The sequence below is a fragment of the Peromyscus leucopus genome, chromosome 4 (genome assembly GCF_004664715.2).
Source record: "Peromyscus leucopus breed LL Stock chromosome 4, UCI_PerLeu_2.1, whole genome shotgun sequence".
In the NCBI taxonomy this organism is placed as follows: Eukaryota; Metazoa; Chordata; class Mammalia; order Rodentia; family Cricetidae; genus Peromyscus; species Peromyscus leucopus.
The window spans coordinates 36,217,581-36,233,426 of record NC_051066.1 but is presented as its reverse complement, the minus strand read 5'-3'; the positions used below and the strand labels follow the sequence as shown (position 1 = coordinate 36,233,426).

The following is a 15,846-nucleotide window of genomic DNA, read 5'->3' as shown; positions in this document are numbered from 1 at the left end:
AACCAGCAGCAGAGTAAACATCACCCCATACCAGGGCAAAGGTGCCTTCATTGTGCTCTAGCAATTTCAGGGACAATTACATTTGAGTGCCATCTTTATCATGAAAGCCCCCAATGAATGACAAAACGTCAGTGCTCATAAATACCCCAATAAGTGTGACAGCCCTTGCCGGGCGGTGGTGGCGCACGCCTTTAATCCCAGCACTTGGGAGGCAGAGGCAGGTGGATCTTTGTGAGTTCGAGGCCAGCCTGGGCTACCAAGTGAGTTCCAGGAAAGGCGCAAAGCTACATAGAGAAACCCTGTCTCAAAAAACCAAAAAAAAAAAAAAAAAAAAAAAAGTGTGACAGCCCTGTTCCTGAATGGTGACTTGACTACCTAGTTAACACCCAGCACCTGGTTAGCATTTCAAGTAGGGGATATGAGGCGGGTCCATGAACTGGGTAATACTGCTGCTGGTTGGACAGAAAGGATTCAAGCTATGAGAGGCAAAGGGGCTTACTCAGTATCATGAAGTGGTTTTCAGGAGTCTACATTAGGTTCCAGGTCTAATTGAATCCAGGGTCTGCATTCTCTCTGCTCTATCAAGATGTCCCTAAGTTTGCTAGGAAAGGACAGTGAAACCTGATGAGACTTTCTAGTCAGTCAGGACTTCCAATGATGAGTGTAAATAACAGTGAAAGCTGTACTGTGGTACAGAGGTGCTCAGGGCTTCCTGAAGCCCCTGGGTGCTGGGGTGGAGGGCAATGGGAAGGTTTGGGCTCATCAGAAACACCTACGAGAATTTTCAGCTCAAGGGCAGGAGCTATTTTCTCGGCTCAGTTCTTGGTAGCTTCCCTCGAAATGAGTTTTAGGCAGTCACCTGACATTAAGTATTCTGGGCTGTCAGGGTGCTTGCCTTTCCACCATGCCAATTCTAACCTGGAAGGGGAATCCAAACTAAGCGTGGAGCAGACAAAGCTTTCGCAGGGTGTCTAACAGCGTTCTACAAAGTTCATTTGGGGCACTCAGGGCACCAGCTGATGTTAACAGAACAGCAAACAAGCTTCGCATCTTGCAATGTTCACGCCCAATATATTCGGTTACTGTGCACTTCAAGTCTTCCTGGTTTAAAGGATTCTGTAACTAGACCTTTTTGCAAATAGAGCTGTATGAAAAGCAGTTCTATATTTTTTTTTGCATAATGCTAGCAATAAAATAAGATAGTCCTAATGACTACATTTGCCTTCTTCTGGGTAGAAATATATCAAAAGGGAAGATTTCGAATCTACCAGTCTGAGCTCTGCCAGTACTAATAAACCAGCCTGAGCGATTTCCCTTGGCTTGGAGTACAGCCAGGTTACAGAAGGCAAGAATAGATTAAGGGCATGCGCGATCACAGCAGTGACAAACTCTTGCCGGCTTCATAAAAGCACCAGTATTTCTTCAGGCGTAGATGTGACTCATGCCATATTTTCAATGAAATATGGCTGGAAGCATTTAAAAGCTGGAAAATATAATTCTGTCAGCACCAATACCTCCTCACTCCAAAAGAAAGTTGTGACATCATTTCAAAATATATTATAGCGTATGAACAGGTTGCTGTGTCGAATGGGCCAATGCCTGCACAAGCTGAAACCTGTGCGGTATGGTCCTAGTCAAGCTCCAGGGACTGCCATTTTACTTAGAAGAAGGGATCCATGGATTTCATTTGGGCCTTTTGAGACAGGGTCTCTGTAACCTAAGATGGACTCAAATTTGGGACAGTCTTCCTGCCTTAGTTTCCCTAGTGTTAGGATTACAGGGGGGAGCAATCAGAGCTAGCAAAATATTCTTATTTGAAGAAATCTCTTTTTATGTTAACCTATATAAGTTGGTGTCTCCAGTAGCAAGAGAAAATAAAGTATCAAGTATAAACCATGAAAAGAGATGTCTCCGTGTAACTTTTTTCAAACCAACTCTATTCTTTTCAGGGGAAGAAGACATCTTCCTTGCTTTCTTACCCCTTCTAGGTGGCAAATGATGTGATTAGTATATTTAACATTCACGTTTGGATTTTGTTCCAATCTATTTTCCATGAAACTTAAGTGTTTACAACACACAAGTACTTGATAAATACTGAAGTTCAGACACTACTCCAATCTGCAAAATACGACAGAGGGTCCCCCTTGGAGTTTATAGCTAGAGGTAGAGCATTAACAAAAATGAGGTTTTATACACGCTACCTTCCTTTCTTAGGATACTTTGTGTGCCTCCCTCCAAGATAAAGAGGAAATGCATCCGAAGAAGTTCTTAATGGAACTGAATATTTCCTATAAAAATTACCAAGGAGTCGAATTTGAAGAATTAGTTTACAGTTCAAATCCCACAGGTCTTGACCCACCTTGAGGACACAGGGTCCACCTAGCATGTGACTAAACCTCTGCATCTCCATGTCTGACACCCTTTGGCCAGGTCAGCTGGCCTTGTCTCTGAGTCTCTCTCAATCTGGATCCAGACCTTTCTTAAACTGCCCTGGGCTACAGCATGAATATGCTATTTCTACTACCTTTCTACACCCTGCCCCCTTTAAAGACAGAGTCTGCTGTAGCCTGGTTGACACCAAACTCGATACATAGGTGAGGGTGACCTAGAACTTCTGATCCTTCTGCCTCCATTTCCTGAGTGCTGCGACTACAAACATAGACTACTACCTGGTTTATGTATATACCATGCTCGTCTGCCACCACAGGCACACATTTTCTACTTTTATAGGAAGGACAATCAAGCTTCGTAACCACAATTCATCCAGAAAGGCTCCACATCTTGTAACCTTCACAAATTTATCTCGTTCCTTCTCTGTCAACCTTAGCCTACGGCATCTTTCAATTATTATTCTAATAATGTCCTTTAATCCTCACCAGTCATCTTATTTTTTAGCTTTAGAATTTTATAAAAAACAAAATGCTTTTTGTAGTAAGTATAGAAAACAAAGAGAAAAAGCATCTTAAGATGTGTGTTGTGTTTTATTGGTATATTCATGTAGAGACTATATACATGAATACGTATTTCTGAAGTAAAACTGATCATTCTGTATTTTAATGTTTCATTTTAATCCTAATTTTTCTCCCATACCATTAAAAATTTGTTATAATGTATTGCCAGTCACGTGCATGTAATACCATGCAATGTAATACAATTCTACCTGTACTAAACAATCATATCATTAATTTTTAGGCATTATAAATGCCATTGTGATTAACACCTTTATGCTAATATTCAACATTTTCTACAAACTATGGGATAACAGACATAACCATTTTTAAGGTCTTGACTGCTGATCACTGAGTGCTCTCCAATGTTTGTGTGCTGATTTCCATAGGTACCCATGGAATTATCATCACTGCCCTGCTCTCTGACCGAATTCACTGTTACCAGCACGATGGGTAGATACAATTTTAGAACTGAACAGTATCCCCATGGTTCCTACATTATTTCATGTGCATCTTTCTCATGAAGGTCTAACGTTTCCACTAATTCCTTTTCTATGACTTCCTCCTTGTCTATCACAAGCTTTCTGCTCTCCAGCTTTCCAGAATAGGTCTTCAGATACATTATTGCCCATGAGTCCTCCTACCCATCGTTCCTCCCTACCCATCCTTCTTTCTCCCCAAAGCCACTGAGAAGTTCAGTTGATTCTTGTGCTACATCTATGGAGCATGACTTCCCGAAAACTAATCTCAGGTTCCCTACTAACACTGTAGGTTTCTATGAGCTACTGAGCTTCCCTGCACATTGCTTTCCTGGTATCTAAATGGTGGTAGTAATAATAGTTATCTGTCTAATTAGGTGTTTTTAGTAACATGCAACAGAAAACACCCTGGCTAATTTAAGGATAAATATAAAAGGATACTAGATAGCTTAAGACTATGTAATTACCAACCAAATTTAGTAACATGGGCAATGCGTGGAACAAAGAAATTCAATGGCTCTAAAAACAGACAGATTTTCACTACATTAACTCAACAGGCAAGTTGGACGAGGTGGTGCACACTTTTAATCTCAGCACTCAGGTGGCAGAGGCGGGCAGATCTCTGTTTGTTCAAAGCCAGTGTGGTCTACATAGAGAGTTCCAGGACAGCAAGGGCTACAATCCTCCTGTACACAGCACGTCCTCTCACTAGACCCCGATTCCAGAGGCCATTTATTCTTCTGCCACACTGACATTAGTTAAAACTCTTTTGTATTTTTTTTCATCTGGTGCTGGCAGTAGTGACAGTAGTTCTAATAATAGCAGTGGTGGCAGTAGAGAGAAGAGACAGCAATCTATTCAGAAAGCTGGAGGCCAGCAGAGCAATGCAGGACTCTGTTCTCAGCACAGCACAGCTGGCCCAGATTACCGCTGAGCCTTCTTTTCCATCCCACTCCAGCGGTCACCTTGCAGCAGAAACCAAGCCTCCCGCTCTTCTCACAGCAAACAATTTGTGGGGTTTTCCTTGGTTTTTCCTCCCTTTACTCAACAAGTGTTCAAAGGCTTCTAAGGGAAACTAAAAGGTTTATCAAGTATTAAGGATTTGTTTTCAGCCGGGTAGTGGTGGTGCATGTCTTTATTCCCAGCACTCGGGAGGCAGAGGCAGGCAGATCTCTGTGAGTTCAAGGCCAGCCTGGTCTATACAGAGCAAGTTCCAAAACAGCCAGGGCTACATAGAGAAACTTGTCTTGAAAAGCCAAAAAAAAAAAAAAAAAAAAAAAAAAAAAAAAAATTGTTTTCATAAGAAACCATATTCAAAATGATAGTTTCACATCACAAAACACATTTCAAGTACAAGCCGTGTTGGTCCGGTCTGTACTGCAGATTCAATGAGCTCTGTAGAAGACTGCTCATGTGCCTCCCTCCAGCCTTCAAGGTGTCTAGCCAGTCAGCTTAGAATGGAGACAGCATTAGTAATTAGCACTTTTCCACAACAGTGACAATTCACTTCCCATTATCCTTTGCAAACTGAAATATAAGAAAGAAATATAGATCCTTCAGTCAAAGAACTTACATGCTATGTATTTTTAAAAGACCCAATATTCTTTAATAAGAATGGAAATGGTACAAAGCCCTGGGGAAGAGTCACAGCTTTAAAGCAGGAGACATGAGGTAGCCATAGTCCAGAAGGAAAAATGAAGGTGAGATTAATTTAATTCAGACCTTGAGGGAGAAAAAGACTTAATTTTTATTGTAAAAGAAGGCAATTTATGGCAATATTAACGGAGATGAAAACTCTTTGCTCACATCAACCCCCTGAGGGAAAACTGTTCACAGAGGGAAGACAATACGGAAGCACCAAGCAAGCACCAAGAGTCGGAGTGAACGTCTCCTGAAGGCTCAGCAGAAGGCTGGAGGCAGAGGCCAGGAGCCCTGGTCATGAAGGAACGGCGTTAGGAAAGTCGACAGATGAGGTACAGTGCTGTTCCTGTAGATTCCGTCCTATGGCGAACACTACTGATGACATGCTGCTTTATGGGAAGTTTTCTACAGAAAACTCAACAAAGGAGACCATGCCTAATTTGGTTTCTGGGAGTAGGATGGGGACGGGAGTGTGTTAGGGGTAGAATATGATTGGGATACACTACATACATGTCTGAAAATACTGTAACGGAACCCATTACTATGTATAATTAATAGTCTAATAAAATATTTTAAAACTAGTAGCTTAATAGTCTAAATATTGAAATGATTTGAACTATTACATAATTATCAAAGGAAAATTTATCTTTTCAAAAGCCAAAAGATTTCAATACCAAATATACTATCCTCTTTATAAATGCTAATGAAGTATGACTACTGAAGTATGATCATATTAGAAATAACTGTGTAGTATGCATTTGTCTTCAAGTTTCAATGAGTCATTTCAATTTGTTAACAAGCTGTTTCTGTTATATGTAACCCCTAAGCCCTAAAGCTTTGATGAATAAATTCAAAGATCCTACAAGTTAAGATAGATTTATCTTTAAACTGTTTGAAAAGCCTTTATGTTTTAAATGTTTTTCCTTAGTAATAGCTGAAACAAAATAATTATAACCTAAATTACTTTGCTAAGGTACAAGCAGATCTAATCACTCTGGAAAACAATATACCCATAAAACACACACAAATGAAGTAAGACCATCTGGACTAATCTCTGCAAAGTAGCAAAAATGGCAATCTAGAAAGCCAACATGGAAGCATGTTGACAGGCACCTTCAGAAAACTTATGCTTTGCCAAAGCTCTGAGGCGGCTTTGGGGCCCCACCTGAAGGGAAAGTATGTTTGTGAGATATTTTTCTGAGGAGTGATGGGAAAAACTACAAACCCGGTCACAGAGAATGAAACTCAGAGCTGAAGGATGCTGTCCATTCATCTCTTCAGGGCAGCAGTCAGTCACTTCAAATGTAGTAGTATCAAGTGTTCCCAAGCAGGGGGAAGTTATCCCAGGGATTAATTATTTAACTCTGAGAGGGAATTGTGAACTGGGTTATCAAACTGAAAGGAAAATTGTAACTTTAAGCATGAAAAGTCAAGGTTGCCTTTAAATGTTAACAAAGGAAAAGTACTCTATTACTTTCAAACATAAATGAAAAGTAATGCTGAAAAATTTAACATTAAAATAACTAAAGCAATAAATCTACAAATAACTGACAAGCTGTGTGTGTGTGTGTGTGTGTGTGTGTGTGTTATGTTTAAACTCAAGGGGAACCAGAGTGCACACTAGCAGATCTGTGGTCCAATTAGTTCAAGTGTCAATTACTCACAATAAAGTATACAATACTGTGTGTGCCTGCACATTCTTCTGAAAGGAATATATGAAACAGATGACTTGTACGGGTCTTCTTCCCAGCCTCCCTGTTTCCTTGACAAAGAGCTTTGCTCCTAGCAGGCTTGTGATAAATATTTTTAATTAATTGGAAGCAAAGCTAGCTAAGAGTGTGCATGTTTACCTTTTTTCAGCTCACGTACAAGTAAGTATGTTTAGACACCTCTCATACACTCTGTTGTATATTCGATCCTGCTCCATGCGAACAGCTGGATGGAGTCTGTCTAAACAAATTTCTACAGTTAAAGGGCACTGCCCCCAAACCCTAGTGTCAACATACCTAAAAGGTATTTTCAACTCAAACAGAACAAACATTCAGTTACTCGGAAGTATAACTCAGATCAGGTAGAACTGGGATTGTCATTGGGGTCCAGCTGATCACTCACAGGGCATCAGAAGATGGATGTACATGCTTGCTGCTACCTAACTCACAGACACTGTTCTCATCTGCATCCATGGCACACACAAAATGTCAAACTTCCATTGTTGACATGCAACTTCAGACTGATCTCTACAGAGTCAAGTGGGGGTGCTCAGAATTCTTGAATATAATGTCACAAGAGCTCTATCATTTAACCTCATTTTAACCTTATTTCTACAATATTAAGAAAAGCTATGCAATTTGATATCGTTCACAACACACACACACACACACACACACCACTCAGAGTAGATCCAGCCTTACCTTGTACTTCATGATGCAGCTCAGACATGGGAAACTGCAAGGTACAATCATTACAACTGCCAGGATCATTTAGTTAGCAATAGAAGAAATAAGCAAGTTTCTATAGAGAAAGTAAAAAGGCTGGACATTGCACTTACAGTAAGTATAGTGCTTTCGCTTAACCATAAACTCTGCAGCTGGAAGGAGAATGTTTGCTGCATGTGGCTTATGTGTGTCAGAGAAGACTACTCAGTGTAAATAAACTCAGGCTGCATAAAAGGAGGCTGCAGAGGCAGGTGTGGGGCAGTGCGGTTGTTTCAGTTTCAGAAGAATAAAGTAAATAATTGCGCTGGAGTTTGTTGAATTCTGGGCACTCTGCCATACAGGAAGGGCGTGTAGTTACTAAAGCTAGGATAGGCATGTAAAAATGAAGTAATAGCAATAGGACATGGTTGGGCTCCAAATCCCCTGGTTTTATCTTTAAATTTTAAGGATCCTTGGCTCTCATTTTATTCTTTGATATCTAACTACCACTTAAATAAATATGGGCATAATGAAGGTCTACTTATAATGTCCCCAAAAAGCCGGAACACGTTATCTTGAAAGATGGCATCTTCTTTGAGAGCACCATTCATGAGAAACAGAGAATCCTCACTCACTGGACATAACACAAATAGTGCCCAGGATACCCAATTTAGGAGCACACCAGAGCAAAGCTGCACATAGTACTTTAGTACCACACCTACTCTTTGTATCCTGTTTTGTGCCATTTGGATTCACCTCAATCTTAAATCTGGATTCTAAGTTTCTTAAGTCATTATCAAAAAAATTAGAGCTCCCAAGGTAAATAGGCAAATTCAAATAGAGACCTCATTCATTCACACAATTTACAACAGAAGATGAATGCATCTAATCAGAACACACACACACACACACACACACACACACACACACACACACACAGAGAGAGAGAGAGAGAGAGAGAGAGAGAGAGAGAGAGAGAGAGAGAGAGAGAGAGAGAGAGAGATCCTGAATCCTATATAAAACTGTGAAATTTATTTGTTAATCCTACCCATGATTGGCCATATTGGTTTTTATTTTAAAGAACATTTCTAAAACCAAGAGACAGAAGTTTATCTGTTATAAAAAGACAGTTCATTCTGCCAGTCACTTGCCAACATCCTGCGTATAGCCTGGTGCTCACTGCTTCCCTGAACCTTTGGAGAAGGAAGGCAATGGGCATCTCAACGTTGCAGGGAGAGGGAACAGTAGGGAGCTAGTGCCTCACCAAATCCCTCTACAGTCAACGTATGCTGTGTATTTCAAGGCTGAACCCATCATTTCAGTCTTGGGTTTTCACACAATGCAAGGCCCACTAAGGGCACCACATGTGGACACCTTTCTTCATCTAATGATAATACACAGTACATTAAGCTAGCTACTCAGCAGTACAAAGTTTGCCAGAGACCTAAACACTATTGGGATACAAACATCACTATCAGGATACAGGCTATCCCTCCTTGTCTCTGAAGTCATCTGGGACTCTTGGATTCTTATTGAGAGATGCTTAAACAGCAGAGCCTGCCTAAAGATGCTGTGATTATAGCCAACTGGTGGCTGGGACTCAACTGACACTTCCTGTGACTTCAGATTCAAGTCCACGGACCTCACTCCTGATAGTTATAGGAATTAACTTTTACTTCTCATAGAGCAGAATCCCCAAATCAAATCACAGCCCATCCTTTCATTATCTGTACTTATTTGTCCATTAATTTGGACACGTGGGAAACAAAAGCTGTAACATCTGTGTCAATGTCAGCCCATATGAAATAAACCTTTATAGTCAATTATGCAGATGGGTTTATTCCCGGATCAATATAGGTACAAGACAATCAAAACTGTCTCAAGAACAAGAATGCAGAGCTGAAGCTGTCTGGGAGACTGAGACTCTTGCTCACCATGTTTCTGTGAATTTGGCTACAGGTCATGTGTTCACAAAACAGTGAGTTGGTAATGAGGCTATCCCCCAGTACTGAACTCCTCTCTGGACAATCATTTATTGCAAGACTGATATAGTAGTGGGTGCTGGGAAGAGAAACTTGTAACACACACACACACACACACACACACACACACACACACACACACACACACAACACCACTCTGTCCTTAGGGAGCCAATTATGCAAGCCCAGAGCAGCACAGAATAGTCACGGTTGTGCCGTAAAGCATGAGGGATCAGGAGAGATGTGATTTCAGGCCGGCAGAACACATCTTCATAAAGGAGCTAGCCTTTGATCTGAAGTAGGTTCTTCCCATCTGCCAGGGGGAGGACTTTTCCTGGACCTTGCTGACATCTATGTTGAAAAGCTATCATTTCATAAAAGGAGAATGTAAATTCCAACCTGTGCCAGGGAGCAGTCACGTGGCACCTGTTGCCAGAGGACCCTAGAAAACACAGCCATTTGAGAGGGAGTTTTTTGTTTTTATGACACCTGGAAGCCAAGTCCAGATGTTTTAACTGACCGGTGGCCGTTGAGACACTACGGGCTGTTTGTTTGCCTATTTCCTGCCCTTCCATGTCCCATGAATTGCCCAAGAGGAGGACAAGTGAGGAATTCTAGTGGCTTATGATTTACTTTGCTGAAGAAGAATCTAGTCTTTTCCTCTCAAAATTTAGATGAGCATTAAAGGCTCTCATTTTACAATTCTTTCACCAACTGCCTTGATGGTATCAGTGTTTAAGGCTGTAATAAATCAACAGGTTAGTAATTTATTTTTACATGACCATATCTCATAATTTACACACGAAACTGTTTTTATTTGTGAAGCTACCATGGTGAAAATGTGAAAGCTTAAGGCCATCTGTTAAGTAAGATACTAGTAGAGCATAAATACTATTGACTGCCCAGACAGGGTTTTAGTCTGCTGGTACCAATAGCCAAAAGAAGGCTCAGAGTCCCCAAATATAGCAAAAGAAAAACCATCAGCTCCTCTTTGAAGCACTATATATAGAGAGGGGGTGGTGGTGGCCGCGGCGGTGGATGTGGTGGTGGAGGTGGAGGTGGTGGAGGTGGAGGTGGCGGAGGTGGAGGTGGCGGAGGTGGACGTGGTGGACGTGGTAGTAGAAGTGGTAGAGGTGGTGGTGGTGGCATCAGCCCTACCTAGTTCTGCTGTACCCATTTTATAGATGTGAATACTGTCGCTGTCATTATACTCATTCTATAGAGGGCATTGAGGTGTAGAGAGGCAAAGTAAAAACAAAAACAAAAACCACAACCTCAAGCAGAGAAGCCAGACAAGAAGGTGGAGCCATCTACCCAACCGCACTGGAAGTGTACTTTCTGAGAGGCCCTTTCTGAGATGCTGCCCATCCCTGGGGAACAGCAGAGCTGACCCCATCATCCACAGCTAGGATCAGGGCAAGGCAGCAAGGCTTTCTAAGTAATTAATTATATGTCCCATCTAAGAATATTGGTCTTTGATGCAGAATATTATCAGCAGCAATCATTTCACTGGTGTGTAACATGTAGGCTATGCATGTACTCTGACTAGAAGTTTAATATTTTACTTTGAATTAGAAAGTAATCAGCATTATTTATTCACATTTAGCTTTCCTGTGCTCTATCCCATCGGATAGGTGACAGGAAGTAGCATATTTCATGATCATATCAAGAAGCTTTTATTCAAGTATATGTTGCCTGGTTCTGAAAAATCTTATGGAAGATATAGCTAGCTATTTAAAACTAAGCATATATTTTATACATGAGACAGATAGGAAATGATTGAAATCCTGAGTGCTGAGCACTGACAGTTTTGAAAAGAAACTATGTAGGAAAACACAAATGTGTATTAATGAACTCAAACTCCTCAGGACATGAAAAGAAACAAAGATAGAGTGTGTCTTCCAAATAACTGAATTGTCTGGATGACATATGATAAGTCTTTCAATACACAGCACGTGCTACCCTTTGCTACCTGGAGAAATTGGAATTCTACTTGCAATATCACACAAAATATTCATTCAGACACAATGCATCACCAAAAGATACAATTTGAAAGTAATCTGAGGCCACCACAGAATTCTCTAGATGGAAAAGATCATAGTGGCTTTCCCTATTATCTTCAAGAGATCGGGTCTCTAGTTTCCAGGTAACAATGCAGAGTCTCTGCTGCTATGTTTAGTGCACGTGGTTTCCAGCTTTAGGTCAGTTCTGAGCATTTTCATCAATTTACCATGGCTCCATCATGACAGTGTAAATGCCTCCTCACCTTGCTGCTTCTTAGGTCAGATCCTGACAGCTCCCGAGGGCTACAGCGAGAGCCATTTCTCCTTCCTGAATGGCCCTGGGAGTTACAGTCTAGATAAAGAAAACATTCTGATGGGCCTTTCTCCTAGCGTAAGTTCTGGCCGCAATGGAGATGAAATCTAGGGTATCATGCATGTAAAACAAGCGCCCTCCCACCAAGCCACAGCACTAACCCTTTAAACTCTTGCTTTTGTGGGGTTTTAAAACTCCCAATTTCAGTAAGGAAAATATTTTGACATTCTGACTTGAATACTTTCTACAACTGTTGTTCTTAAAAACATAGCTCTAATGTCAGGTACGGAGTAATCCCATGCAGAGTTTCTAGTTAGGGCAAATGGTGAAGTAATGGGATGTTAATGTTCCCTCATTCTTTGTCATCATTAGTCTCTGTGCTGCAGACGCTGAGTTTGGAAAACACTATGGCATTCAGTTTGCTTCTCTTAATATAAAAAACATCCTGTATTTTAATTGTAAGATATTTTTTAAAGAACTAATATATTATTTGAGCAGAATAACCTTCATGGAGGGCACATGAATTCTTTTGGAGGCAGGTAGAAAACTATTCCTAGAGGATACATTTGCATGTACTTTATTAGGCCTTTAAATCTTAAAAATTAAATCTGAGAGCCCCAGTTTCTCTAAGCACTACAGATAAAACCTAACTGAGAAGGTCACTTGGGTTTAAAGGACAAAGTATTAGTGCCTTAAAAGTCAACATAAACACAAGATGGAAGCAAGTATGCACATGTGACAAATTTTAGAACATTAGCTCACAAAATGAATTACTTGGATTTAGACAAACAAACAAATACAACTTTTACCCCCCAAACCACAGAGACAATCCTAGTACCTATGTTAAAATGCTCAGAGTATCTAGACAGTACAGGCCAGAGTCCGGATGGACAGTCAGCATTGTGGAAGACGCCGTACACAGCTCTGCGCGCATGCACACACTCTGCAATGTGGGAGACAGACACCGATCACCATCAAGGTTGTCCTTACTTGCAGACGCACAAGTATCCTGCATGTTCCGATTCTGACTGGCAGCTGGAGCAGCTCTACATGCCAGTCATCCCAATGTACTCAGGGATGTAAACACCTTATAATTAGAAAACGTGAAGGCATCAAGGACGTTAGACAAATTGAAAACACATCCATAGATTAATTTTTAAAGGCATTGAAGAAATGTCATCGCAAATTTCAATGAAAGGGTGTACCTGCTCCTTCACGGAAGCTAGAATAGTGGTGGCTGTGGTCTCGGGTTCCATGCCTGGGCCAGTGGAGACAGCTTCCTGGTGGGTCTGTGGTTGCCCCTCCTCCACCAGTGAGGCCTGTTCAGGGGCGGGCATTCCTCCTGCAATCAAGCAGGCAAAGGGTTAACACTGCTTCCTGAGTGCCTCAGGGGGCTGGGATTTGCTGAGTCCCACTGTAGATGGTTCCTAAGAATTACAGTGGCCTTCTACACAATGACCACAACTCTGATGACAAAATAATAAATACTCGATAATATTTAAATATCATCATATAAAATGACATTTAAAGGGCTGGAGGAGGGCTCTTTAAATGACTTAATTTTCCAGGAAGTATGTGCACAAAGGACATCTACAAACATAAACTGACAGAAAAATACTTTACCAGTTGTAGAAGCTTAGACAATAGGCTTAAATAAAAGCATTTGAAACTCAAGAAAAGCTTGAAAGTTAACAAATGAAATTCTATGGTATTGAAAATAAATGTTATGCCTTAACAATTTCCAATGAGGACACCCAGGTAGGGCTCTCATGACTTGGTTTCCTTCAAGTAATCTTATCTCTCAAAGATGACATGGACTTGGGATATGTCAAAGCCCAAGGCCAGTGACAGAATAGGATCCTAGCAGGAAATGCAATGCCTCTCTTAAGACAACTCTGCCATGTTTAGCAGAACACATATAGACACTCTACAAGTTTAATTTAGGCAAATCCCACCAAACCCTAGAATGCCCAAGACCATACCCATTTAAATATGCTACTCCACCTAATATTGAGGTAGCATCATGAATATTTTTTGTCAACATCTTTCATAGTTTATTCTAAATATCACTCTGCAGTTTTATTTTAGTTTCCAACAAATCAACCTCTATGGTGTTCTTGTCTATCCTTTGATCTGGGAATTTCCCCCCATTCCCTTAACTTCCAATATTGGCTGCTCTTTTCCAAATAATCCTCTAAGTAAAAGGGGAGACTCAAATAACTAAACACAAGTTACTCCACTCTATCCCGACCTCTGGGTTAGCAGAGGGGTCTGGCTTCTGGGTTTCTGCTCATGGTCGTTCATTCTTGGAATATGTGTAGGCACAGGCAAACGAACATTGGGTCTGAGAGGGGCACCTGGGCATCTTCCCAAGCTGAAAGCCCAGCCCTGAGAACTCTTGGGCCTGCTCTAGCAGGTGTGCCCTCAGTTTCACAGTACATAAGCATCCGGTGGACCCCAATCCACAAGACGATCTTCCCCTGTAGGACTGGGAGGAGGGACTTCATTCTTGGATCAAGTGAGTCTAAGATCAAAGCCCGGGAACACTGAGGCAAAACATTATTCCTCAAGCCCAACATTCTTCAGTGATAAAAATGGATGTGCTAATTTTTATACAACACAACTCAATGAGTTTATGGCAATCTTTATCTTTTATAATGTGTTTATTGAGATGTAAAGTACATTCAAAATACTAGCTGGATGGAATTCTATTTTTACCAAGTGCTTATCAAAAATAACATCACCAGGTCTGTTGAAGAAAAAATTACCACACAGACAGCCTAGGGTAGCAGTCAGGGCAAGAAGAGAGATGAAAACATTCTGGCCACTGGGAGGAAAAAATCACACACCTTAAAATTAACAGATGGTTGTGAGGAACAAAAATGTTACTATGCAACAGTGAAACAAATAATGCCCAAACCCAAGAAATTTAAATGTCAAGAGTATAATATGAAACAACCAAGGTGTCAGAATGAAAAGATTTAAAAAAATCAGCAAGCAAAGAGTTTTAAAAAAAGCAAAGTATTCATTCTGTTATATGCAGGACACACTGAGTTTAAAGAAAGATACCAAATTATGTTACTTTATCTCTGGGAGTGGACTGTACTTTATTTTATAGTGTTTATTTTGCTGCTCATAATGACCCAGGCTTACTGAAATGTGATGAGCAGCCTCTTCAGAGCACAACCATGCTCGCTCACATGCTATGCAGGGTGGAAAGGGATTGTAGGTGGGAGGCAGTTATGGCTCATCATCTCACTGATGCAGCAAATTATGAATCAGAGAAGGCAAAGTCTAGCAAGAGACGAACGATGACACAACACTGAAGTCAATAGAGGCTCAAAGAGCGTGTCATGAAGGAAACTACTATACAATGGCTACAAGAACTTTCTTGGCAAGGTTATTTTACTTTGATTCCTCAATAACCAGGATGCAGTGTAAATGATCCTGGCCAGCTACCGGGTGGAGAACAGAGACATGTAGTCTTCTCTCTGTAACCACTCTCAAGTACTATAACCCAAAAGGAAGCCCACAGTTAGCAAGGTTCGTGTCCATTTTCTTATCATTCTTACAATCACAGATCCATTAATGAGTTAAAAATAAAGCTAAGTGAAGCTAGAGACAAAAGCTGACTCCTCTTTTTGCCAAGTCCAGAGATGAATATTTATAATGACGAGGGTCAAAGAATGCTAATAACTCTTTCCATTGGTAAGAGGGGAAAAAAACAAAACAATGAGCACGCATAGCTAAGAGACAGTGAGACACTACGCTGTGTTTTCCTCAGTGAGTGCCACTTGCCAGATCTGAGTGATCACATACTGCAGACCCGAGAACACTGAATCATTTTAGGGGCTTTCCAAAGAATCACGGAGGATGGAAGTTGGGCCAGGAAAATGAAAGAAGGAAATGCCATGCCTACATTTTTAGAAATGAGAAGGTAGGTTCCTCACATTACAGAGGAGAGAGAGAGAGATGTTGGGTGGGATTCTTCAAAGAATGTTCTCCAAGAGTGACTTAGAACTAAGAAGAGGTGTGTCAAAGAAGTCACGTTAAGCTTGTCTAATTT

General features: G+C 40.9%; 1 protein-coding gene across 15 annotated transcripts in view; it reads right to left on the bottom strand.

Annotated features, from left to right (window-relative positions):
- Pkp4 (plakophilin 4) overlaps positions 1 to 15,846 on the bottom strand; it is a 222,237-nt gene that overhangs the window by 136,807 nt on the left and 69,584 nt on the right. For 11 of the 15 annotated variants that reach the window (XM_028872440.2, XM_028872784.2, XM_028872151.2 and 8 more), the window contains exon 2: positions 12,986 to 13,122. The exons of 1 other annotated variant lie outside the window; for it this stretch is intronic. In XM_028872440.2, the coding sequence (XP_028728273.1) occupies positions 12,986 to 13,117 (132 nt within the window). In that variant the 5' untranslated portion in view covers positions 13,118 to 13,122. Of the gene's footprint in view, positions 1 to 12,770; positions 12,868 to 12,985; positions 13,123 to 15,846 lie in introns of those variants that run through there. 3 more of the 15 variants (XM_028872524.2, XM_028872596.2, XM_028872735.2) reach the window with 2 other exon arrangements.